The 27,412-nt window shown below is 41.1% G+C and overlaps 1 protein-coding gene across 2 annotated transcripts in view; it reads right to left on the reverse strand.

The window, feature by feature from the left end:
- The window catches only part of AGMO (alkylglycerol monooxygenase), a 314,761-nt gene that overhangs the window by 155,268 nt on the left and 132,081 nt on the right, over positions 1-27,412 (reverse strand). For both annotated transcript variants that reach the window (XM_019534049.1, XM_019534041.1), the window contains exons 4-5: positions 22,332-22,435; positions 9,153-9,248 (exon numbers count right to left, since the gene is read on the reverse strand). In XM_019534049.1, the coding sequence (XP_019389594.1) occupies positions 9,153-9,248; positions 22,332-22,435 (200 nt within the window). The remainder of the gene's footprint in view (positions 1-9,152; positions 9,249-22,331; positions 22,436-27,412) is intronic.

Consider the following 27,412-nt stretch of genomic DNA (forward strand, 5'->3'; position numbering starts at 1 on the left):
TTGATGACTACCTGGCTGGACTCATTTGAATCCAGTCTTTTCTCCCACCCAGGCGGGGGGTCAGACTTGAAGATCTACAAGGTCCCTTCTGACCCTACTTCTATGATTCTATGATCATTTTCTGACAAAATATTTTCCACAATAAACAGAAAAATTAAAAATAAACCTTAGACAACCACTAATTTTCCATCTTGTTTTCTTTACTCTTCTCTTTTTCCCTGATTTTTCATTTTTCAGTTCTTTTTCATCGACAAAATGACTAAAGGAAAAAATTCAGAGAAAAAGGGAAAGCCAAAAAAAATAAATACAGGTGCTTGGAAAAGTGATTTTTTAAATTTTTCAGCTTCTCATTTAAAAAAGCAAACAATTCCAATACTTTGAAAAAGACTAATCTTAATTAAAACCATTTACACTGAATAATAAATAGTCACCTAGTCTCTCCTATGGGTTGGGTAGTCCCTTACTCAGTAGAAAAAAGATGATCAAGTAGGTAGAGGAATTCTGAGAGTTGACCTTTTCACTTTTTGGAATGTTAGCAAACCTAATCGATCATTTTAAAGCTTTTTTCCACAGGCAAAGGTGTCCTACTTAGATTTTCCCTGATATCCAGCATTTTACATTAAATTATTTTAATGGTTTTCTGTTCTTTGATTTTTATCTCTTCTTTCTGTATTGAACATTGTCAAAATTGCTGAGTGCATGAAGGCTTGGCTCTTTGAATGATAACAGGATACAATGACACACAAATGGGACTAGTTTTTTTATATAGCAAGCTAAGCATTTCCTTATACTTTTTGACAATGATTAATTTTAAATGTGGTGGGCTTGAAACTTATTTCACTGAGTTTTAAAAATATGCATAAAGCAACACGATTTCAAAAATGTTGACAGCAACTAGAATGTAATGTGACTTGTTTCCAGGAGGCCCAGTTAATTCATTTGGATTGCAAATGTCAAACATAGGGCCCATGGGCTGAATCCAACCTGCAGATATAGGTCATCTGGCCCTCAGGGCTTCTTGTAGGCTGGATCACCCACCTCTGCAGGCTGGATTTAGCCCAAGGGGCTCATCACCATGACTGTTAGAATCCCTACAGTAGCAGGTTTTATCCTTACAGTTGCCAGAGCTGCTGTTTCAGTGCAGTTTTGGAACCCAGGGAGTTGTATTACTGCTTGCTCCCTTCTCCCTACCACTGCCAAAATCAGGGTTTTTAGTCAACTGACAACTAAAATCAGCAGCATGGATAAAAGTGAGGGGTGGATGGCATCAGTGTTAACTCTGTGAGCTCTGGAAATGCATCAAGATAGTGTGTGGTAGGGCTGTGCAAAATTTCGATGGATGTTTCATTCCGAAGGTGTTTCAATGCGTTTCAAGCTCAAAACACCAAAACCAAAACAAAACGCAGGGCTCCTCCACCCCATTTTCAATTCCCAGTCTGAGCCTTTCAGTGCCAGAGGAAGAGCTGGATCTGAGTGCCATAGCAAGGAAAATTCTGGGGAAGGAAGAGGATTCATCTAGGTTTGTGATCCACACCCCCCAAGTTTCCCCTAGAGCCAGGTCTCCTTCCCCAGAAGGCACTTCAGAGGAGGCTGAGGTAGAGGTTATGGAGGCAAGTGGCTCAGCTGAGTCCACTCCTCCTGTTGCTGTGCCTCTGCCTGGTGAGTAGGGGGGAAAGGCAGCATCTGCACATGCACTTGCACCCAGAAGCGAGGGGGTAGTGTGGTCTGGGATCATTTTGAGCTGGCAGATGATCCCACATATGATACCTGCCTGCATTGCTAATCCAAAACCAGCAGCAGCAAGGAAGCAAAATGCATGAGCACCACAGGGATGCTGATGCATCTCTGCAGGCACCACCCAATTGCCCTTGCTCCTCTTCAGTCTGGCACCAGTGGGAGTGTGCCCAAAAAGAAGTCCCCCTCTCACTTGAAAGCCCCCATCCCCCCAAATCAGAGATAAGCCACCCTGGAACAGTGGGTGACCTTTTCCAACAAGATGTGGTGGCAGGTAAGAAGAGAAGGAGCCCACAGGGCAGATCTGGCATGGTCACAGGGCCCTAGGGGTATCACAACCATTTCTAGGGACCCTACTCCATGACAAAGTACAATTTCCCAGAAACCCCTACACCTAGCTACTTGAAATCTGGCAGGCTTCATGACCTCAGAAGGAGCTACTATCCCTGTAATTTTCATCCAAATCAGGCATAAAATAACAAAGTTATAGGCATTTTCATGATTCCCCATTATAGCCTATGAGCGAAACAATGAAACGTGGCAAAACAGCTAAACAGTTTTCAGCAAAACAAAACAGAACAGTGCCTCAAAACAGCAAAACAAAACACTGTCCCTTTGAAATGGCAAATCTGAAATTGAAATGAAACATTGCCATTTTGCACAGCCCTAGTGTGGGGCGATTAATGCTGCCACTGACACAGGGAAGCCCCCTGGTCTGGATTTAAAAAAACTGGGTGGGAGTGTTTATTAAGTAGATTAGTTAAAACACAAGGCTTCAAACATGAATCAATGGGATACATGTATGTCTGCTCCTGAAATCATTGTCCATATAAATCTTTCAATTTCTGTGAATAGCAGTCAAAGTGGAGGATAAGTATATACATCTGAAAAATACTATTCAAAATGAAACAAACCTACTGATTATATAGATTAGGATCTAAGGATAAATAACTGAATATTTTATCTAACATCTATCTTATGTTCTGTTTTCATAGACTTCTGACTTCTAAACAGATTCTGTGATTTTTTTTTAAATACTGGTCATTAGACCTTTGTCTCTAATAGGCTTTCTGTATCTATAGTACCATAAGCTACATCTGCTAAAACAGCACATATGTCTCCAGTCACATGGATAACTTTCTGAAATTGAATGGTAACAAATAGGTTCCTTGATGTAATAAGGTACTTACTTTCCTTAGGTAGTAGTGTATATTTTACTTATAATTTGGGGTGTTGTTGAATTTATACTGTAATTTATTGTGATTCTGAACTGAAAAGTAAGTTTTGAAGGTAACCTTCATTTTTTATGCAGTTCTAACTCAGGTGGGAGTTAACCAATGTAAGGACTTCAGGATTTGGCCAGAATTGTTGTAGTCCAGTGAGCTTCCCACTAATAGCAGAATTAATCAGACCTGGCCAGAAAATAAAAACTCATTTTCACTAAAAGCAGAAAGTCTCAAATATTTCTTTCAGTTTTGATACAGAACAAAATCAAAACCTTTAAAAATTGTCACTGTAATTCAAAAAAGCAGATATAATGTCCTAGCTTAGCAAATACCCTAGTAGCAAGGATACTACCATCCCCCCTCCATTTCATACATCCCCCTTCTTGCACTCTTCCTGAACTGTGACAGCTTTTTGACAAAATCAATATATTTCTGTGAAAATATTTTGGTTTTGACAAATCAACATTTTCTGACAATAATGATTTTGCTGAATAATTCCCAACCAGCTATAGGAATAATCTGCATGGGGCTAGAATGAGACTGAATTTGACCAGGACACTTGCCTATTATTATATAGAGAGAGCAGGGTCTATTTTAGCAGTTAACACGTTCAGAGAAGTTACTGGATAACCATTAGCAAACACTTTTATCCTTTAGCTAGAGCCCTTTTGATGTTCACATGTGCAAATGCAGCTAGAATCTGCACCATGAAAAATGACAGAGCACTAAATTGCAAGACAAGGGACCCAGATCATCCGATTTATTTATTTTTTATTTTGACAGAAATTAAAATGTTCAAATTTTCAGCCAAAATCCACAACATTTCAGTAGAAATCCAAAATATTTCTGTTTGGAAAGTCTGCTGTGGTTACTTACAGGACTGCAATTTGAGTTTTTCATGCTCCAATTGTCCTCTGCATGCCAGATTTCCCTGATAGAATTACACCTCCTCTAACACTTCATTATTTTCCCTTGTGGAAAGGATAGGCAGTGCATCATAAAAGACATCAGTTGTGTTAAGTGGCCTGTCCCCTAGAGGAGAATGGGAATGTGAACTATAAGTTTCATGAGGCACTGTAGCAGAATTTCCAAACTGAAGTATTCTGGGGTTTGGACTAATAATTTCAGTTTCAACCAAAATAATTTTGTTTTCAGTATTTTTTTCCTTAGGAAAAGAAGACTGAAGTTTTTCTTTAACAGCAGATACTTTTCAGAAGAAAATATTTTCCCAAGCCCCTAAAATTTGAAAAATCAGGTTAAATTTTTAACCAGTCCAGTAAGTTGATTTCCAATTTCTGTTAATATTATTATATTAATAATAGTTTTGAGCCATTTTTTGAGCCATCTTAAGGTGTTACAGGCTGTACACAATCACAATTTCTTTCCACTCCCCATTCACCACTCTGGCAGGAATCATCCTTAACTGACCTGTACCAGTAATAAACAACTTGCCTTTTATGTTTGTGGAAAATGGGTAGAGCCGAAGTCTTCCACTTCCTTACTCCTCTCCACCCAGTAATGGTAACTACTAATGATGGTCCCAAAAGTTTGCGTTTTCCCATTCATGCAGACCAATGAAGCAGGAAGACTGAATTAGGAGCTAGGGATTTCTTTAATGTATATCTGTGTACGCTATGTAGGGCTAATCATAATTTCTCTCTGAATTTGAAAGTTAAATAAAAACCAATGCATATCAAAATGGCAAAGAATAACCAAATGCCACAATTACTACAGATATTAATTCAGTTGATGCCTTCCAAATACAATTTGACATCTCATAAAAGTTGGAGCTAAACTAACAGAAACTAATTCCTGTATTTCACAGGTGTCTATCGGGTTATAAACAAGACTAACTTATTGGCTGTTATAATATATAACGGAAGGATATAGTTAAATGTGAACCATAGGCCTTCCGAATCACCTGTGAAAATAAACTGAAATGGAATATTTCTGTCTGTCACTAACAGTCTTGAATCATTTTGTGGCTTTTGAAAAATTACATTTTTAGTGCTTTTTGTCCAAAGTAATTTTATTTTACTCTCTTCATTTAAGGTGAGAATGGTCTAGTTGTACAGACATTTCTACCAAATCAGTAAAGGTCCAGTTTTGCGCTTTTTTTTCTTCATACCATGTCAGTTGGACTTATTTCGGGTCCGCTGTTATTTTTCTTGACTTATTTTACCTATTCTTTTGTAGCACCACAGAAATGTATTTTGTTTTTCTATCTTTGTTTTTAACATCAATGAACAAATCCAGCTTTAAACAACTATAATGCTTTATTGGAGAATTTTAGACTTTTAAGCACTATTCATCAATTAAAAATCTTCTTCAGGTACTTTCAGACAATTTTAGACAGGACATGACTATGTGATTTAACTTTGCAACAGAGGAAGCTGAGACAACAGATCCTTGTCATGGAAGCATATTTAACGGAAGTCTAAAATTATAATTCACAGCCATCACAAAACATCTCCCGAGCACTACTGGGAATAACAAGGAATAATGGCCATAAGTTGATGGAGAGTAAATTCAGGCTAGATATCAGGAGACACTACACTTCACAGTCAGGGCGGCTAGGATCTGGAACCAGCTTCCAAGGGAAGTGGTGCTTACTCCTACCCTGCAGATCTTCAAAAGGAGGCTAGACAATCACCTAGCCAGGGTCATTTGACCCCAGTACTCTTACCTGCCATGGCAGGGGGTCGGACTTGATGATCTGCTCAGGTCCCTTGTGACCATACCAATTATGAAACTATGAAGTTACATTCATTTTAGTCACTACAATATGGAACCGCTTCTTTATGAACAATGGGAAGGCTTTATCCATTGTATCAGTCCATTATAATTTTCATACTAAGGTTCTTATTATACGTAGTAGAACACATAATAATGCTAAAAAAGCTATACATATTCTACATAAAGGGCCAAGAGTAAGTTCATACCTAGTAGGCTGAAGCAATATGACAGGAAATCTGGCGGCAGGACTGGCCTACTTGGGATGCAAAAAAATGAGCCCTTTGAACCCTCAGGATTTTGTATGTTTTCTCCACAAGAGTACATGAGCAAAATTAAATAGATTTCTGTCTGTTCATATGGTAGGGAAGCTTGACAGAAATTAGAACTACAGGGACTTAGGAAAGGGGAAAGCTACAGTACTGAAAGACCTTATTCACCATGTGATGCTATCCGGGAAACACTAAGCTAAAGTTTGGGGAAATGCCGTGGCATTCTATTGAAACCATAAATATTTCCTTCAAGCTGAACGCCGGCATATAAGGTCCAGAATAATTTTCCCTTAAATTACTAATTTGAACATAGATCATTTAGTCCAGTGCCTTACGAGTCCAAACAAATCTCTCTCAAAACATGTTCAGATATTTTTTTTCTCTCTCTCCTATTCAAAAGTCATGCTGACCTTGCTTTCTTAAAGAGGAAATTGTCTTTAGCACATCACATGTACTAACAGACTTTCAATACTGCTGAACAAAATAATTTCAAAAGAATGAGAATATTCATTTTAACTGTTTCCTCTTCATAAATGTCTAGTAGCAAGGATTACAAAACAAAGATATCAAAATATTTTTTATATATAAATTTCAAGCTAAAACTTCCCTTCAGTGACACACCTAGTTCTAATATAAGCATAAATCTATGAGCAATCTGTAGATTTCATGGGAGGTTTCACAGAACAGTTATAACAGTTTGTACTGATGGAATGGAAAGAAATGGTGTGTTACGTCTATACTGGCCCTCCAGTTTCACATATATTAATGCTATGTAACCACACAGAGGATTCCAGCTAAGAATTATAACAGAACCACAAAGAAATTATGTATCCCACAGTTCCCAATACTATCACGCGCAGCAGAAATAGTACAGAACCACAGCTAGCAACAGAATAGGGAATCAGGCCCTGATTCTATGAAGGGTGCCAATGTGAATTTCCCTTTTTAAAGGAGGATCTGACAAGTTGGTTTGTGCAGATCTGACTGTGGGACTGAATCCTGAATTAATGCCAAGTTTTAAAAAATGGCCAGTACAAACTATAGTTAAATAATAACAACTGTCACATAACACAAGATAGCAGATAAAATACTATGTAAACAAATTATTAACTACAACTTATTCCCAACCATATGCCAACCCCAGTAACACCTGGATTTCCCGCTCCTGTTATCTTTCCTGTCTATTAAGTTCTTTCAGTTCTTGTACATTGCATAAAACAAGTTCTACTGTGAAGGCAGTTGGGCTAACAAGGGTTCATACAGGCATTACATTCAGATCTCCCTAACCCAGCACTGGGTGATTTAAATGACTGGGTGTGCAAGAGATCACTGGGCTTAGGTCTAAACTTTAAAAATGGTGTGCAAATATGGCCCATGGGCTGTGTCTGGCCTGCAAGGCAATTCCATCTGTTCTGTAGGACCCCTCTGTAAGTCCCCTGTAAGCCCTGGCCTTGGGCTGCCCCTCTGCAAGCCAGGGGGGCCCCATAGGAGGTGCGGCTTTGGTTGCTATGCAGCCATCCCCACTACCTCAGCCTGGCTTGACCCACCTCCAGCCCCAAGCCAGGGAGCACTAGAAACTAACTAGAAACTAGAAATCTATGTCTGGCAGAGGCTTTTCTGGCAAATCCGGGGCTGTTCCCAGCCTCCTTGCTTGCGAGCATGGAAATGCAGGTAAGGGCCCCATCAGGCCAGGGACTCCTGCTGGGTGAAAGGGCAGAAGCACAGGGAGCAATGTCCTAAGGGGCTGAATGGGGCTGACCTGATAACTTTCTACTATGTGTAGCTGGGGACTGGGGTGGCAGCACTATGGGGCTGGGCTGGGCTGCACCCTGCCACCTTGTGCAGGGGCACAAGGTGCTGCATGCTAAGGGGCCGGGCAGGGCTGGCCCTGCTCATTGCCACCACATGCAGATCCAATGACTGGCATACTCTGGGGACTCTGAGAACTCCCCCAATGCCCCCCCCCACACCCTACCATAACTCCAAACACACCCATACCCTCCCACAGGTGCTACTCATACCCCCACTCTCCCACTATAACCCCCCCCACACCTATACCCTCCCACAGACTCCATCCCAACCACGTACCCCACACCCTTCCACATCTACCCCCATCCTACCCACCATACCCACACCATACATATACTTCCCACCCCACCACACACATACACCCACTCCCCAACAACACACCTTCTACATTCACCCCATTACCCCCCCACGCACAATATACAAAAGACTGCATTTTAAGCTATTATGCAATCGTCTCTAGATGCACTATGCAAACACACACAAATCAGGACAAAAATGTTTCTTAAATGAAATTAAAATAAGTTACAATAGATATTTGATTTTTCAGTATGTGTTTTGTTTTGTTTTTCTGGTTTCAAGATGGCAGCACCATCCCTCCCACAAGGAGTACTTCCAGGGCAAGGGGAGGGACTTCTGGTGGCAAAGGTTGCCACTAAACATGAGTTAGTCTACAAGGTGCCACTCTGCCCTGCTCTCTGACAAAGAGGTGGAGACAGTGATGGCAGAGACAATGAATCAGCAGCTCAACACTGCAGTGTGCTACAGTAGTATTATATAGAGTATAAAGGGAGGAAGATGGAATAAAGCCAATAACCTTTCAAATACCTGGGAAATTTAGGAATCTACATAATAATTTTAGTGGATTATTTTTTTATATGTATGTAAACTGCAGGTATACTTCACATGTCCATGAATGTTCCCTCACAAATATTGATAAAAAGGAGAACAGAACCCATTTTACTTAAGAATTTAGATGCAGTAAGAGGGACTATCTGACACCAAATGCAACTTTAAGTAGTACCATTTTTCTAACTTTTTCACTGTCATATTTCACTTAGAAATGAAATCAGTTTCAGTATCTGCCAGAAATGTTTAATAAGCCTCAAATTGGAAAATATAATACTAAAACAGTAAAATGTTTTGATTCTTTACAGTTCACAATTTTTCTTTAAATTTAATTGGGACCAACTGGCCTCATTGCTTCTTATAAACTTAGCAATAAATATTCTGAAAAAAAAAATAAAAATGAACAGATGTTTTTCCTTAGAGAAGTCAGACAAAGATTTTTCTTACACAATAAATCAGCAGTGGATTTCCAGGACACCACTCTAGGATAACTGTTTAGGTATGGCCTTAAAATATACACACACTGACTTACCTCTGTATGAATCCAAAACTGATAAAGAAGATTAAACTGTAGATGAACAGCACATACCGATGGAGGAATAATAAGAGCTATAGGCAAGTAGAACACCTGAAAAAAAGAGAAAAGAAAATATATATTTATTTATGACTCATTTTTTTAAGCCATGATAAAATACTTTTATTAGATACCACCAACTCTCTCATAGCCTTCTACAAAGTTTAGTGAATGCAGCTGACTTGTCAAAGGTAAGAAAGTAAGTGGCAAAACCAGGAAGAGAATTAGGAATTGGCTGTTAAATCTTTATTCCAACTGTTAGACAACATTCATATTAGGCATATCCTTGACACTGGGGCTAAGTACAGACAGTTAAAAAGCCCAAGGCTGAATTGATGCAATCTTTGCAGGCTAGTCTAAGCTACATAGACTGAACTGATAAGCCAATGAACAGACATTCATGTTGATTCTAAAAATGAAGTCACATGCCTGCATTCAAGAGAACTGGCAGACTCCATTTTCATGTTTCTGTGAGAGGTTTTCAGGAGTTAAGTGCAGAAACAAGTTACTGCAAGGTACCTTGGGGGCAACCAAACAGCAAGCCAGCTACTCCATGGTAACTGTGCATGGGCTGTTATCATGCAAATACCTCTTCTTAGACCAAGGGTAGGCAATTATTTTGGGCGGAGGGCTGCTTACTGAGTTTTGGCAGCTATGGAGGGCTGCAGGATGAGCAGCCAGGGGCAGATAAATATCAATTTTGTAATTTTTTAGGGGCTCCATGGACCAGATAGATTGTCCTAGAGGGCCGCATCCAGCCCCTGGGCCGAATTTTGCCCACCCATGTCTTAGACATTTATTGTTACCATCCAGTAAATATCTAAGCTGAGGTAATGTACCTAGCGCTTCCTACAGCATAAGCATACCACACAAGCAGTTACAGTAGAATAATAGCCCACAGGCTATTATTGTTTTAATCCTCTAAGGATAGGCGTTTCATTTTAAGTGGGGGGAAAAATAAAAAATTAAGTGTAAAAAAAAAAAAAAAGACAGGGTACAATTAAAACAGATAGCTTTATGATTTGAGTATTTCTGAACATGAAACTCTGGACTAAATCTGCAAATTCATTACTAGAGATGCCTAAAATTTTGGAAGTGAAGACTTTATTCATTGGAATATGAATATTCAGGTCTACCTCTGAAACCATATTTAATCTGTCAAATCCCTTCACAAAAAATAAAATACCCCCTCCCCCCCACAAAAAAGAAAAGAAAATATCAAATATTTTTGAGGGAGTCCCAATTTTTAAGCAGATGATTGGGACTATTTTGAAAAATGTGGACTTATTTGTGATTTACCAACATTTTTATCTCAAAAAAGAAATATAACAAAACATATTGTTCAACCAGTTCTTTTTAAATGTAGCTTTTTGGCTTAGTCAGTGATCTAAAACAACAATTCTCAAAGGTTTCAGTTGGACAAAAATTAACTTTGAGGAGTCCTACCACTTAATGGAATGCTCACCCTTAGGTAAGGTGCCCAGACCCTCTACACAACTTACGTAAAGAGTTAGATACCAAAGGGTAGGAATTCACTGGAGGCAGCTAGCTGAGTAGTAGGGAGCTACCTACATTAGCAAGATGACAGCATAATCATCTTGGCAAATACCAAATGCACTATGTCTTCCTTACAATGATTGCAACAGTTTGATGACATGTTAAGCACTGGGTTTCTTTTTGAAAAAAGATCAACTCAATGAACATTGATTAAAAAAAATGAGAAGGGGGGTTAAAATTATTCAGAGGAACAATTTTGAGATTTGAAGCAGTACATAAAATTATTCCCTTTTGACTGAAGGTAATGTAAGTAATTTTGTGGTATTCACAGATGATGTGTAAAGGAAGTAAGGATCATCTTCATAATCACAGTCACAGTCTTTATTCTAAAACCTTTCTTATGCTGAGTCCTGGGAATTCTTTTGGAAATGGTGGGTTAGTGAAAATCTTCACATAAATCTATGGGTAAATATGAGACTGAGAAAGAAGCACAGTTTTGCTAATTACATCATGTTTCTTTGCAGTTTAAAGTTACATTCCATAATGAAAGTATATGAAGAGACCATCAGCTGAAGTAGGTGCTAAAAGAATGGCTGAAAACCCCTTCTATGCAGAAGATGAGATTCTACAAAATACCTCAGGGCACTGCTTCCTAAACTTTTCTTCAGCGTGACCCCATTTCCTCAGCATGGCTACTTATTCCCATCTTGTAGCCCTATACCAGCCTCAAGTTCCCCTCACTCCCCACCCACAGTTCCTTGGCCCTGCCAGTGCCCCTCATTCCCAGCCTACAGTCTCCCACCCTCCCAGGTGCCCCAGGGCCAGGACCCACAGCCCCGTGGCAGCCCCCAAGACCTGGCTGCCACCTGTGGGAGGCAAAGGCTCCTGTAACTGAAATCTGTCTCCTCTACCGCCTCCATCCACTCCCCCATGGGCAGCACATCCAGAGCACAACCAGGGGGGAGGATGTGGGCTGCCCACTGCAGGCTTGGGACTCCCTGCCCTGCTGCCCTCCCCCTGGGGGCTCTGCAGTCCAGCAGGATGGACCTGGTATGAGGGAGGGAGCACTGTGCCACCCTGGCTGGCAAACTGAGGCACTCTCTGCCTGCCTTGCAGCAGCAGGGGCACAATTCCACACTGCCACTGCCACTGCCACTACCGCACCTCACCTGGGCAGCCATGGCAGCATGGCACTCCCTTCCATGCCAGGTCATGCCCACTACACTGTGGAGGTGGCTTCTGCCCAGAACTGGTCCAGCCTGGCAGCAGCCCCACACCCCACTGTGGATGCAGAAATCTCAGAGGAGGGGGCACATGCCCCCTCTGCCATGTCGCTTCTGCTCCCCACTCCCTCGCCTCATTGCTTGTGGGCCCCCTTAGCCCTCCAATATGTCACCTGTACCCCCCTCCCGCCCCGATCCCTGTTATTGCAACCCCATCCACTGTTGTTGCAACCACAGAGCTGGTCAGAAATTTCTCATAAATTTTTCACTGGAAAATTCCAATTTCCAAAATATTTTAAAGGAACCTACTCACGTCAACTAAGTGTAACCATGTCAGGTCTAAGACAAAATGTCTGTTCAAAATTAGAAAGAAAGACCCATGGATGATCAGAGCATTCCTGGGGTATGTGGATGATCCATGTCAAGTCTGAGATTTCAGTGAATCAGACTTACACATCACTGCCCTACATCTCAGATAAGTGGCTTAACCAGAAGACTATAATGTTAATCAGCCTTTCTTTTGATTTCTCCTGTTAGATCTGTCTCAATTTGTGTAAATACTTATGTATTCATTAAGCCAGAGTTTTCCCAACAACCAGGCCATGGCCTGGTACCAAGTCACGGCAGGTTGGCTGCAGGGTCATGACACAAGCCCCTGCAACTCACAGTCCTGTCTGTCCACCCAGGAGAGCAGCTTCTGGGGTCACAGTTGAGTTTCTAGGGTGAAATCTGGATGGCGGAGGAGCCCCAGGAGAGAGGGAGGCAGCCAGCTCCACACGTCTTGTCCCGCTCCCACTGTGCTGCAGTAAAAAAAGGTTGGGAACCACTTGATTGGGCAACAGGGATAGACAGTAAGAGATACTGGGAAACCCAGTTGCAAGTACCTCCTTTAAATATTGAATTTATACAAGATAAAACAGCTCCAAAACGTATATACTGACAGAGACCCAGTACACCTAACAATTTGGTATTTAGAGAACTTACTGATGATATGGAGCAGATGAGTGCCACAACCATGAGACTCCTACCTATTCTGAGGTGATTGTCTTTCATTTTTAAGATGAGAAATTTCTAAAAGAATTGATTCCATCTCAATGCAGAATTGGAAAATGTATGTAATGTTGAAAATGGTTTCCTGACCTGCTCCCATAATGTGGGTTTACCTGTTGATTTCCCTTGCTCTGTGTCAGCACAAATATAAGGGTTCTACAGAACAGAGAGACTGCAGAAAAGCTACAAAATGCAGCTCTGGCATGGATTCACTTTCAGGGAGATCAATACACATACCCTCCCCGCACAAACACTTACAAATCAAGGGATATAGAGCAAAGATCCCATGAGGTGCGAGTCTGGGAGGATGGCTGATGTGAAAATGGCAAATGCACCCATACTCTTATGAGCCAAAAAAGATCTACATACAGAGTCTCCCGTACTCCTAAATTTCATAGTGTTGTCAAGCTTAAAGCATTTAACAGCTAATAGAAGCTTTACTTCTGGGCTTAAGTATGAGCAATGGAAGAGGATTCCCATTTTTAGTGAAACACATAATCAAGAAAAACCTTAACTAAGACTTTATAACAAAGAAACAGTATGGGCCACATTAGCATGCTAAGCTCCTATTTGTCTTTAATGCACCATAATTTTTCTTTTTTAAGTTCTTTCTTTTCAATTCAAGCCTCAAACCATCCCTTCAGCCTAACAATAGATCTGCTTCACCACTCTACATCCACTGGAATAACAAATGTTTTTCCCTCAAATGGCATAAAATTATAGGCATTCTATTCCAAGTTCAAGAATAAGTTTCACCCCATTGTTTCCACATCTTTTCAGTCAGCCTGAGCACAACCCACACAGATTAATATACAGATTTAATTATTTGATAATGTTTAATTTAAAACATATACAGTGCCGGCAATACAACATTCCCACAATCCCATATCATCCACCACAACTTTCTCACACGCCTCTTCATAACACGTCAAGAAAGAAAGAGAGAGAAAGATGTCAAGCTGCATTCAACTGCACATACTCAGAAATATCATAGCACTCTCAGAGACTGACAGCCCTTCACTAAATTAAGTTTCAAGGAAAATGCACACACAGGTTCTTTGTCACACCAGATATCCAGAAAATAGCAATGCTGTAAGATTTAGTAGGGTTTTTCTGTAATGTAGGCTTCTGAAGTATTTGCATGGGTATGCAAAGAAAGAGTTTGCATTCATGCTTTCAGAGATTCTAGGCAGTCCTCCCTATAAAATAAACATGTGCAGCATAACTACATGACAAAGCGCCATACAGAGATTTCATCAATTAACTGTGTGCATGCTAGCTCCAGAAGCAGCAATGCAGTATTTGGGTAACCCTGACCACAGGCCAATTAACTTTGCTACTAAAGCAGCTACAGTGTTTCACATTCTGGTGTTAACACACATCTAGCTAGCTTGGGATAACTGTATAGCACTTCCTTATGCCACAGACATAGGCATAAAAATCTCTGTTTGCCTTAGACAACTGTGAAAGCTCAGACACATTAAGCTTAACTAAATAGTCATTTCTTCTCAGCTAGGTTTCCTATTGCTTAAAGCAAATACATATTAGATCTCAGTGTGTTGCCTGGTATCACTACCAACCTTGGAACTATCTACAAAGCATCTCCAAACATTAGTGTCACTTTACATATTTCTGACCTGTGTTATAATCAATGCAACTGATAACTCTGTGTGTACCACATGCTGCTGTTGTCAAAACAAAAAGACATGCATGTGTGTGCTCTCCCCTCCCTCCATTTTTTCTTTACCATGTCCAGGTATTCTTCTTTTGAAATACGCAGATGTCAGCAAGTGTGCAGAACCTTAAACTTTATACATACCAGTAGTTGCACGGAAAGTATCACTTGTATGTTTGCTCATTAAGCTCATTTAAACCTTGTGCCTTCTTATAAAATTGGATTGACAACCTCATGGAAAAACAACATGACAACAAATGAAGTTGGGTGCTTTTAATAAACAAGGCTATGGAGCGATGTAAATTTCAGAATGTGGAGAAGAGATAATTAAGTTGTAAAAAAAATTATAGTAATTTCTCTGAGTGTTTGGAACACTTATAAACAAAAAGTCAGATCTGGACTGTTATACCAGTGTAAATGCAGCCTGATTTAACTGAAATCAATGAAGCTATTCTGTATTTGTACTTGTGTAAGAATATTCTCTTGGCCTGGAAACCTTTGTTCACAGGCAGTCCCAGTGCTTGCCAGAGAATACAAATTATACTGTATCTTATTTTATCAACTGAACTATCTTTCAGTTTCCAAATAAAAACAAAACTTTTATTTTCACACACCATTTTGTGATTGATTACATCATTGTCAAAGAGACATCAGTCATGTCAGGATCCTCAAGTCTGTGAGAGGAGTCAAGTGTCAGACAGATCATCATCACCTGTTCTGCAAAGTTCAACAATTATGTCAAACTATCTGTAATAACTCAAGGCAAAAGTCTTTGAAGAAGGTAAATGTCAACAGAGTGAAGGTTGATACTATAAGACAAAAGCTTTGTAAAGCAGTAGAAAGCCAGCTGCATATAGCTAATACAACTCTTGGCAACTTAAAGCTGACTGGAAGTCTACACAGCTGCTTTGAACACCCTGTGTTCAACAATCCAGAAACATCAAGACTGGTTTATGAGAATCCTGAGGAAATAAAGAGTTTGCTTGATGAGAAACATTGCCTATATTTATCTTGGATAACTGATAAAATATAACCATCCAAGAAAACCACTTCTAACAGCATGTGTAACACTTCCAATCTAAATTGAGTGCTGTATCTCATACCTGATTGAAGCAGAAAGCAGATGAATTACATTTCAAGCAAAATAAAAATGAAGCTTTAGGATTCATTTAAAAGTGTATATGGGCTTCATTCAACTGGTTCCACTTTTCTCATGAATTCAAGTGTAAACACCACCAACTGGACGAAACTCTAGAAAGGAAGGCTATAAGGGGTTTAAAACCCTCTTCAATAAATAATACAGCATCAGTGATGAGGACTACCTTCATGAACCATCAATTAAATTTATGGTACCAAACACACAGAAACTGAAAAGGTTACCATATTGCCCTCAAATGGTAAATAATAGAATCATAGAAAATTAGGGTTCGAAGGGACTTGAGGAGGTCATCTAGTCCAACCCCCCGCTGAAAGCAGGACCATCATCCCCAACTAGATCATCCCAACCAGGGCTTTGTCAAACCAGGCCTTAAAAATGTCCAAGGATGGAGATTACACCACCTCAATCTGTTTCAGAGCTCTACCACCCACCTAGTGAGAAAGTGTTTCCTAATATTCAACCTAAACCTCCCTTGCTGCATGAGGCCACTGCTCCTTGTTCTGTCATCTGTCACCATTGAGAACAGTCTAGCATCATCCTCTTTGAAAACACCCTTCAGATAGTTAAGGTTGCTATCAATCCCCCCTCAGTCCTCTCTTCTGGGCTAGGGACAGACATTCAAAAAGCCTGAGCCTGAATTGATTCAATCTTTGCAGGTTAGTTTAACCTGCAAAGCTTGAACTGATTTGGAGGTGTATCATGAATGACGCATGCCCTTGGCAGCTGTGGGGGCACAGTGGCATGGGGAGTGCAGCAGCAGTGGCGGTAGCATGGTGGCAATAAGTGGGAGGTCCTGAAGAAGCCATTGGCACTGTTGGTGGCGGGGGCAGGGGGGTGGCGAGTGCTGACAAGGGGTCAGCGACTGCCTGCAGATGCTGTCAGCAGCGTTGGTGGTGGCCAGGAGAGATTGCTGACCACTCGCAGACACCGCCAGCGGTTTCGTTGGCGGGGGTCAGGGGTGGCTAGCGGCAATCGACCGCAGGCGGTGCCAATGGTGTCAGCAGCGTATTTTTGTAGGGAGTGCACCACCACACTTGGGAGGTGCACATGCACCCCCTACACGTCACCCCTGAGGTGTATAGACATTCCCTTTTCATTCCAGAAATGAAGGCACATGCCTGCAGTGGCTCAGGATAGGCACTAGGGGGCACTAGGGCAACCTTGCCTTCCCTTGCACAGTGCTGCTCTGAGGGTGGTGTGACCAGGCCCCAGCAGGATGCACCCCTTCCTACTCACCCCTCCCCCAGCAGCCGAGCAGGGAGTTAATAACACAATGTTCATCACCCCTAACTCAGTGTTTATCAGCCCATTAAGAAAACAAAAGCTTCTCTCATTAGTTCAAGCTCTTTTTTAAACAACTTTTTCCAAGGAAGGAACAGAAGGATGTTACCTGATACCTGTTGATTAGCTCCAAAAAGCCCTAGGCCAACACTGTGCTGTCTGTCTTTATCCTGTCTCCCACAGCACAGACCGTAGCCAGCACGTGGTATGCTAGCTAATGATGAGAGGTGTCTGTGTAAGGCAGAAGAGAGGGGGGAATCCCTGCTTCAGCAGGGAGTGGTGAGGAAGGGGGAGGGAGCAGGAGGAAACCAGGCAGATGCCACTGTACATGCAATCTCTGTCAGAGTGCAGCCAGGAAGCAGAGGGGAGGGGCCAGCCCAGCTCCTTGGCAGGGCCCTGTCCAGTCCAGACAGCATGCCAGGATGCTGGGGGACTGTGATTTAACTTAAACCAGGAAGGGATTTGGGACAGACATTGCATAAATCGTTTTGACCCAATCAGTTAAGTCTGATACTAAATTCAACTAGGTTTATTTCAAACTGGTTTCAGCCATTTTCAAACTGGTTTATTATGCATGGAACATTTGTTCTGTTACAGGTTTAAACCAGTTTCTGATCACTTAAACTGGTTTATGTCTAATGTGTGTCCCTATCCCTGAAGACTAAATAAGCTCAATTTCCTTAGCCTCTCTTCATGTGCCCCAGCCTCTAACCATTTTCACTGCCCTCCACTGGACTCTTTCCAATTTGTCCACATCCTTTCAATAGTTAGGGTGGGGAGGGAAGCAAAACTGGACACAGTACTCCGGATATGGCCTCACTAGTCCAGAATAGAAGGGAATAATTACTTTCATCAATTTGCTGGCAACGCTTCTACTAATGCAGCCCAATGCCCTGTTAACCTTCTTGGCAGCAAGGGTACACTGCTAACTCATATCCATCTTATTGTCTACTGTAACCCCCAGGTCCTTCTCTTCAGAGCGGTTGCTTAGCCATTTGATCCCAAGCCTGTAGTGGTGCATGGGATTCTTCCATCCTAACTGCAGGACTTTATACTTGTCCTTGTTGAACCCTATAAGATTCCTTTTGGCCCAATCCTCCAATTTGTCTAGGTCAATCTGAATCCTAGTCCTGCCCTTCAATGTATTTGCTACACCTCCTCCCCCGTCCCCATGAACTTGTTGAGTGTGCAGTCCATCCCATCCTTCCAGATCGCTAATGAAGATATTGAACAAAACTGGCCCCAGGACCTACCCTTTGATACCAGTTGCCAATTAGACATCATGCCAGTGATTAGTATCAGTTGAGCCAGACAATCCAGCCAGCTTTCTATCCACCTTACAGTCCTTTCATTCAACCCAAATTACCTGGCTCTGATGTTATTTTGGTTGAAATTATGTCACATCTGACAAAAACCATTTAATCCCATATTTCATGGAGGCAGGGAACTGGGAGGAGATGGAGTTGGGTGGACTACATTTGAATTCTGAAGGGTAGTTTGTTCTGTTAAATGTTCTTAATATTTTATTTTGTTTTCATAAGTTCTTTGACTCTTATTATAAGCCACCCTGGCTTATTTGGAGACCTATAAATCCAATAAATAAATAAATACATCAGCCTATTTCTGATATGTCCAACTCATCACCAATCACCACCATTGGAGGCAGGGTGTTTTAAGCTGTAGATGACTTCAACTATCTCCACTCTTCCAATGTGAAGTTCATATTTATAAGGAAGCTTCCAACCAAACTAGTAAAGTTAGGAACATAGAAGTCTTTGAGATAGGAGAGGTATTGAAGAAATAAATAAATATCTACAAGGCAGTAGTCCTGATCTCCCCTGTTCATTGATTGTAAACAACCTACAGCCATCATGCCAAGCAGTTGAATTATTTTTATCAAATTTGTCTGTTAATTCTACTGAAAATAAGATGGTAAGATAGAACCCAAAATACTGAATTTCATAGATTTGATACATTTCATAGACACTATAATTCTACAAGTCTACAGGTGATGAGAGGTAAAGCGCTGCTAGACCTGGTAATAGCAACCGGGGATGACATAATCAGCGACCTAGTGATTGAAGGGAAGCTGGGTAACAGTGACCATGAGCTGATCACCTTCACCATCCGCCGTAAAGCTGGCAAGTCAGTCAGTAATACAGAAGTCCTTGACTTCAGGAAAGCTGACTTTGACAAGCTCAGAAGGCTTGTCAGTAACGCCCTATAAGGCCACCTATAAGTTTATTGGGGTGTTCACCAGGATCTGGGGGAATGTTTGCTCACCAAAGCACCCCAAGGGATGACAAGATCAAAAGGTCAGAAACTCCTCTGTAACCATTTCAGGCTGGATATAAGGAAAAACTTCTTTACTGTCTGAGCCCCCAAGGTTTGCAATAGACTGCCACCAGAGGTGGTTCAAGCACCCACTTTGAACACTCTCAAGACACTTTTGGAAGTTTATCTTGCTGGGATCCTATGATCTCTACTGACTTCCTTCCCCGGGCAGGGGCCTAGCCTCGACGATCCTCCAGGGTCCCTTCCAGCCCAAATGTCTATGAAATCTATGAATTAGGGCCGGCAGGACCTTACAAGATCATCAGGTATAGCCCCCTGCCCAAAGGGCAGGCAGTTAGCACGGGTCAAATGATCCCAGCAAGATAGGCATCCAAGTGTTTCTTAAAGAAATCCACAGTAGATGCCTGCACCACCTCTGGGCGGATCTATTCCAGCCCCTGGGGTCTCGGACAGTAAAGAAGTTTTTCCTTATGTCTAGCCTAAAACAGTCCAAGAGTTTGTGACTGTTTGACCTAGTCTTCCCATGGGGTGCCCTGGTGAACAGGCATTCTCCCAGTTCCTGGTGCACACCCTTTAAGTATTTATAGGCTGTCACCAAGTCCCCCCTGAACCTATGCTTTTCCAGGCTAAAGAGTCCCATGTCTCAGCCCCTCATACGGCCTGCTCTTTTGTCCTCTAATCATGTCCATGGCTCTCCTCTGGACTCTCTCAAGCTTCTCCACTTCCTTTCTGAAATGTGGAGCCCAGAACTAGACACAGTATTTTAGCTGTGAATTCCTTTGGCAAATTTATATGCTACATATTGGTGGTATGATTGCAAAGGAATGATTAAGATGATCTGGCCCTATAGCTAGGATGCTTGATAATCAACTTCCTTAGAAAATAGGCTTGCCTTTGTGAAGCATCAGAATGGATGGGAGGGCCCCTTCCTATTCTATGGTTCATGTGGTATCCAGAAGAAAAAAAAGGGACCATGGGAACAAAAAGCCTATGAAGACATCATGTAAAATGCCCCATGATATTGCAACTGGTTTTGAGAGTGAACACAGAGAAACAGAGCATATTTAGAAACAAAAGTCCTGATATGGAGATCAGTCACCCCATCCTATGAATCTGGATCTACCTGCTCAGTCATATTTCAGGAAAACATTGGACTTTTTTTTATTAAAAATATATATTTTATATTTTATATTATATATTCTGATATATAATATTAAAAGCGAGTTTGACTGGATTTTGAAAGAGAAATATCAAGGAATGTGGCTATCGTCAAATTGTATCTTTTAACTCAGTTGCATTTGGCATTTTATTTTTTCTTTGTATTCTTGGCCCATTTTCTATTTGCCCCTGAACATGTAGCTCCCTCTGCAACTGTCAGGCTACACTGCTTTTCAGATACAGCCCTGATTGTACTTATTCAGTAAAACTGGATCAAACATATGATACTACATTTATCCAAATCCAAGATGATTTTGAATTTAAAATGACCCCACAACATTTAGATCCTATACATGGAAAAATTATAAATGTTATAATTTTCCAAGTATAGAACCTAACTATTGGAGGATTGTCTTAAAAATTCATCTCTTCCACCACTTCAGCAGGGAAAGCTCCAACAGCATGGAGACAAGCTATGGTAGGGGTGTAAGCTGTAAGGGAGTCAGGAAGTCTGACACCCTCACTTTGTCCCCCCCCCGCCCACTTGCCCGCTTTGGTTCCCCACTCTTTCCTCCAGCCATTGCTTACCCTCACTTGTGGCTCCATCTCCAGCTCCAGTCCTGGGCACAGAGCACATGCTAGCTTTGGCCACCACCTGGCTACACAGCTGGAGTTGCAGCAGCAGCAGCTTCAGCCATGAGACCAGGACCAGCTCACAGCTGGAGCAGAACTGGGACCAGAGCAGTTGCCAGCACCACCACTGCTACCAGGCTGGACAGGGATGAGAGCTCCAACTAAGAGTAAGTGGCAATTGCAGGCTGGGTGCAGATGTGGCGGGGAGCAGGCAGCAGCATGGGGGACAGATGTGGCAGGGGGGCGGCGTGGGATGGAGGATGTACTGGGGAGAACAGCCAGAGACAACCCAAGCAGGGTGCGGGGCCTGGGGCAAATTAGCCTGTGCAGGGCCCTGCCCCTGAACATGAGGCAGCTTACAGCAGTGAGTGGGGGGTGCCGAGTGGCCAGACATGAAGCTGGCAGCAATGCGGAGTTGTCACAGCTGCTCCACCCAGCTCTGCACCCCCCGCCAAGCATAGGGCCCAGAGCAGTCACCCCAATTCACTGCCCCCAGCAATAGCCCTCACTACAGCTGCAGCTTCAACCTCAAGGCCTTGCCAGAACCAGAGGCAGAGGTGTAGCACCTGCCTGCCCTCTTTCATCTTGTATACAAATACAAGATGAAGGGCTTTCCCCTTAATGTTGGTGGGAGGGGAGGACTCCAGTAAGTATAGCATATGGGCAGCAACCAAGTGCTCAAAATTTTCCATGGAACTGTCTTCCACTGGTATGACCAAGTGCAAAACTTTTTGTAGAAATGTGTTTCAACACAAATTTCAAAGGGAAAGCATCAAATGAATCATTACCACTTTCTCATTTCAGTTTAATGATATGAAAATGTTTCCTTTCATAGGAGCAACACTCCTACCCTACTATTTTGATAAGTAATATATTTAAGTTAATTTCATTTAATTTCATTTCGTTACATTATTCATTTTGATATTATCTTATGGGTACCTGATTATACATCCAATGTAATGAAATATTTCAACTCTAACAAATGATAAATCTTTAAAAATGAATGAACATTTTCTAAATGAAATCTTTTGATGTTTCTGAATTGAATTTGAAATTCTATTCTGAAATAAATTTCAAAATGTCAATATTTATTCCAACTTGGAATGAAAACAGTTGGCAATAGAATTAATTATACTATTACATGTATTAAGTTTCGCATGACTTACCCAAGAAATATATTTCTGCACTGCAGATTGTCTCAGTGCTGTGGATAAGTTGTAATCTTCAGAACTATGATGTGTTTGGTGTGTTGCCCATAATATATTCACCTCTGGAAAAAAAAATGCACAATTTCTTTTAAGAAACAAAAGGGAAAAAAGCAACAATTTTTTTCCTCATGACATATATAAACTACATTTTTTGTCTGTCTGTGGCCAGAGTCTATTCTTCACTGCTACTCTCTCTGAGCAAACTTACAAAACAGCAGAAGCTATGATGGAGTTGTGCTTGAGTTGCACAGTTTGCATGGAGAAAGTAAGAGATCTGAGCAGCAGACTCCACTCCTCCATTTGGCCTAGGAAGGGAAGTGAAGACAGCACAGCCCCCAGCAGCCATTATAGTATCCCTAGGCTTCCAACATAGAAATCAGCTTCCTTGCTTAAAATACACACCCCAATTTGGACTACCTAATTTAGGGGGGAAAGGTGTGTGAAGTGTGCAACTAAATATGTATATAGCTAAAAGCAATCAAAATTACATTTTGCTATTGGACTATAATATGGCATGTCCTAAACATGAAATTTCAAGGTTGAATTTATGCAATCCAAATTAAACAGGTAGAAGAGGACATAAGTGAGAGAAATCTATATACTGAGGAAGTTGTAGGGGAAGTCTGTAGAAGAGAATAAAGCCAACAGTGGAAAGTTGCAATAAGGTGCAAAATGAATGGTCAGGAAACCTGAAGTTAGAAGTGTACTCATACCTATTTTATGCTTAAAAGTACAACAGAGTTGTTGATGATTATTTATGCACAAGATCTTTTGGGCTCACGTGGAAATGTAAAGTGTATGACACAACCATTGTCTGTGTACTAATAATGAATGGAAAAACACATCATTATTTTGCCTGGGACCTTTTGGTCTAGCCAAAGAATAGAGGTTGGGGAACTAAATTATGGTATTGAAAAGATTGTGGGGTAGGTAGAAAGCTTCTGTAGGTCAGATGCCATAATGAGATGACACTTATGGCTTGCTGCTTACTTAGGGAGGTGTATTTCTGAATTCTCTCTCACTACCCCAAGTGAATTCCAGGATACTTTTTCTTTAAATACAACACTGGGTGGTCGTATTGCTATGAATTTTGAAAATCTAAAGATAACCTTGAGTGGGAGGTTATCAAAAAAAAAAAAAGGAAGCTAAATTTTGCATGACCATGAGATATAGCTAGGGGCTTTGAGGAAGTTCTTAATTATACCACAATAAGAAGGTGGGTGGCCAATGGAGTCCCACAGGGAGCCTTCTAAGCTTGCGAGTAAATTGAAGGTCATATATGTTGCAAGGGGTGAAATTTACATAAAGTCTCAGCTGATATTGAAACAAAGAGCTGATTGGCTGACAGCCAGTGGACCTCTCCCCACTAGAGAGTGATATGTTTCACTAGAACAATTAGGAAACTGCCCTTGGCAGATATTAGGACCCCTTTCACAACAGTCATGTTACAAATGTATATTCAAAGCCTTGATATTATCTTGTGCCAAAATAATGTCAACTAGCTTAAGACTGATGATTAACACATACATGTAAAGTAAACTGATGCCAAATAAAATACTTTAATGAATCTCAAGGTGTCTTCATCATTTAAGGGACTAGAGAAATAGCTAACTGTCTTGTATGCTAGAAATTAGAATTTCTGTAACTAATGAACTGTGACAGTCTAGTAATTTATGAGGCAACTTCATCATTTCTGCATGTCCTCTAAGCCTTTGAAAATCCTTACAATAGCTCTTAAAATTATAATTTAAGATACCTATCAAAAAAAAAAATCAAGCCATGCTTAACACTCAGTTTGTGAAGCTTTTCTTCCCTGAATTCCTTTCCTAAAATAACAGGCATATTCTATACCTAGAATTAGCAACCCTCAGAAAAAAAGGACTAGCCTAATGAGCTTAGTAGGAGAAGAATTATTCAGGTGAGCTTCAATACTGAGTAATGATTTGTATTTGAAATGCTTCCCAAGACCTCAACAGAAGCTAAATGAGTGAACAAAGCATCTAAAAAGGTGGAGGTTAAAGACCTGTCTCCTTAGTTGTTTTAAAAGCATTTACTTCCTATCACAAACTGTGTGTAACACAAGCCTTCACTCAATGAAGTACAGCTGTACAAACAGAGTACAGTAACTGGATCTTGCTTCTTTTCCTCAGTCATTTTTCAGCATTGTGAAAAGTTCAAGGAAGGGAATCTGTGATGATTTTTACAGTCTACATTCATCCTAGTTAAGGTCAAAAGATTTTCAAAATGAATTACTAAAAAAAGGTGTTTAGTTGCATTCAATTTTCAACAAAAATGCCTCAGTCAAATGAAAATAAGCTAATTCCCTATTAATAAATATGATAATTTTCTCAAAATGTTTGTAAATTGATAGAGTCGCATAGGTAAAGTATCAATGCAGGAGGGAGGTATTAGGAAAGGAAACAAACAAATACTACTGATATTATTTATCTGACATAATTCAGTCTCTAAGATTTTCTGGCCTTTATTTTACAGTCAATAAAAATCTTTAAACCTAATTTTACTGAAAGTAATGGAAAAATTCACTTAGCATTCACTGCTGCAGAAGCAGAGTTTATAGTCTAGGCTAAAAACTGATATTGCTTTTGAGGTGTTTCTGACTGATCCCAGTCAAGAGCTGGGACAAAAGAAGAGCAGCATAGCCCTTTCAGCACGTAGCTTGCCCCTGGAATGAATGACAATTTACTCAAATGAGCCATGATAGTCCCTGGAAAAAGTATGCTCACATTTTACCTTGCATATTTCACAGGTACTTAAACTGGGACAATGGCCTTGTATGCCCAAGACAAAAAAAAAAACTCTCTCCTGGGCAAAATGTCACTTTGGTTTTGAGCCTAGAAGTACTTCTGCCCTAATTATTTTATCTTAGTATACTAAGTACCAGTAATATTCAGGATATAGTTTTACTTGAAGCAGTAGAATAGTGACATTATGCTCTCTATAAATGAACCAAATGAATATTGAAACTGAACTGAGGTTCTAAACTCATCCCAAAAAATAAGCTAGGAATTATAACCATGTTTTTAAACATAACTTTTAGCCATTTCCAATGTTACCTCTAACTAACAGTAATTATAAGCTTTACCTACTTAGGGTCTAGATCTATCTTCTGTGCTATACCAAAAGATAATAGTAAAACTGGAGAGGTGGGATGTCATGGACTGTATTAGTATTGTCATATTTTTTGCAACATTTATTATGGATTTGCAATTTTGAGACACAGTGCCAAACTATTTATATTACTTTACACCTGAATAATGGGAGTTTTGCCTCAGTGTTTGCCCTCATATTTGAAAAAAAAATTTGAACAAAAATATATTATGTTTTGTATGAATGGGTGAATGGGAAGGAAAAGACCAGTCTTAAAGACAATGAATTATTGTGCAGTAAGGACCTGAAACTCCCACTGAGTTAACCTGGAACTTTACCCTGCTTTGAACCACAGGACTGCAAGTTCTAAGATGCAGCAAGAAAGACAGTAAACAAGGAATAAAAACCATCACTTAAAGCAAACAGAACTTACGGTGGTAACTAAAAAAAATCTGAGTACAAGGGTCTTGTTGCACTTTACTGAACAAATGTTTATTAGCTCCGTGCTGTTCAGCTTAGTGAAGCAGCCACACCTTGAGGGCTAGGGACAGACTTTCAAAAAGCCTGAGCCTGAATCAATTCAATCTTTACAGGTTAGTCTAATCTGGCTAGGCTGAACAGGTTTGTAACCAGACAGACATTCTCTCTGAACTGAGGAAATTCAGGCACATGCCTGCGGTGGATCAGGCTAGAAGCCAGGGGGTGCTTGAGCAGCCCTCCTCTCCCTTCCATAGTGCTGAGCTGAGGGGGGGCATGGCCAGGCTTCAGCAGGATGTTCTGATTAGGAAACTCCACCTGCAGCATCCCAGGCTTTTCCCTGCTGGTTGCTCAAGGGGTGGGGTGTTGCCAGACCCCAGCCGCCTGCTAGCACTCTGAGGGAAGAGGGGGTGTGCAATGCATGCATCTGTTTTTACAGAGCTTTTCAATCTCCGTCTCTGCTTGTTTATATGGTTTGCAGCAAACTAACAGGTGAGTAAGCAAACAGGAAGCTGATAATAGTGTTTATCACCCCATCAGCAAAACAATAGCCTCTCTCCATTAGTTCAAACTCTTCTTAAACAGTTTACCAGCTTACCTGTTGATTAGCTCCGAAAAGTCCTAAGCGGTTACTGTTCTGCCTGCCTGTCACAGTGAAATTGAACATGCACACACTCAGACAACTCTCGGCATTAACCAGCATACTATATGCCTAGGGTCCTCGAGGCTGGGATCTGTGCTGTAGGAGATGGGAGGAAGGAAGAAGGAGATTCCTACTTGAGCAGTGAGGGGGGAGGTAGGGCAGGGGGAAGCTAGGCAGACCCTGCTGTACCTGCAACCTCTGCTGGAGCTCCAACTAGGGAGCAGAGGGTAGGGACCAGCTCTGCTATGGAGCAGAGAGCCCTGCCCCCCCCAGAGAGCATTCTAGAATGCTGGGGAAGTCTTCCAATGTCTGTCCCAGCAAGGGTCTGGAACAGACATTGCATAAACCAGTTTGAGCTAAATCTGTTAAGTCTGATACACATTCAACCAGGTTTATTTCAAACCAGTTTCAGCTATTTCCAAACTGGTTTATGTGCATTGAACATCTGTTCTGTTAGAGGGTTAAACCAGTTTCTGATCACTTAAGCTGGTTTATGTGTAATGTCTGTCCCTAGCCAAGGTGAAAAACCATCTCTGATGAGACTGGGACTGTCCTTCACCTGCACAGCTGCAATTTGCCACTTGAGGCTTGGTGAGCAGGGGCAGAACTAGGAGCCTATAAATAAAATGTTTCCTATGGCAAACCAAGCCAGTGCTGTCAACCACAATGTTTTCACATTTTGTGCGTTTCTTTTTAAGTCAGTTTGTGAGGGAGCGGGCACTAAGGGCAGTCGTGAAACTCCCTAGCGCCACTCACCGTCACGTTAGGGCGAACGTAGCACCCTCAGAATCTCGCCCGCCACGACTTTGAT

Source organism: Crocodylus porosus, unplaced genomic scaffold (assembly GCF_001723895.1).
Source record: "Crocodylus porosus isolate Cpor-Errol unplaced genomic scaffold, CroPor_comp1, whole genome shotgun sequence".
Lineage (NCBI taxonomy): Eukaryota > Metazoa > Chordata > Crocodylia > Crocodylidae > Crocodylus > Crocodylus porosus.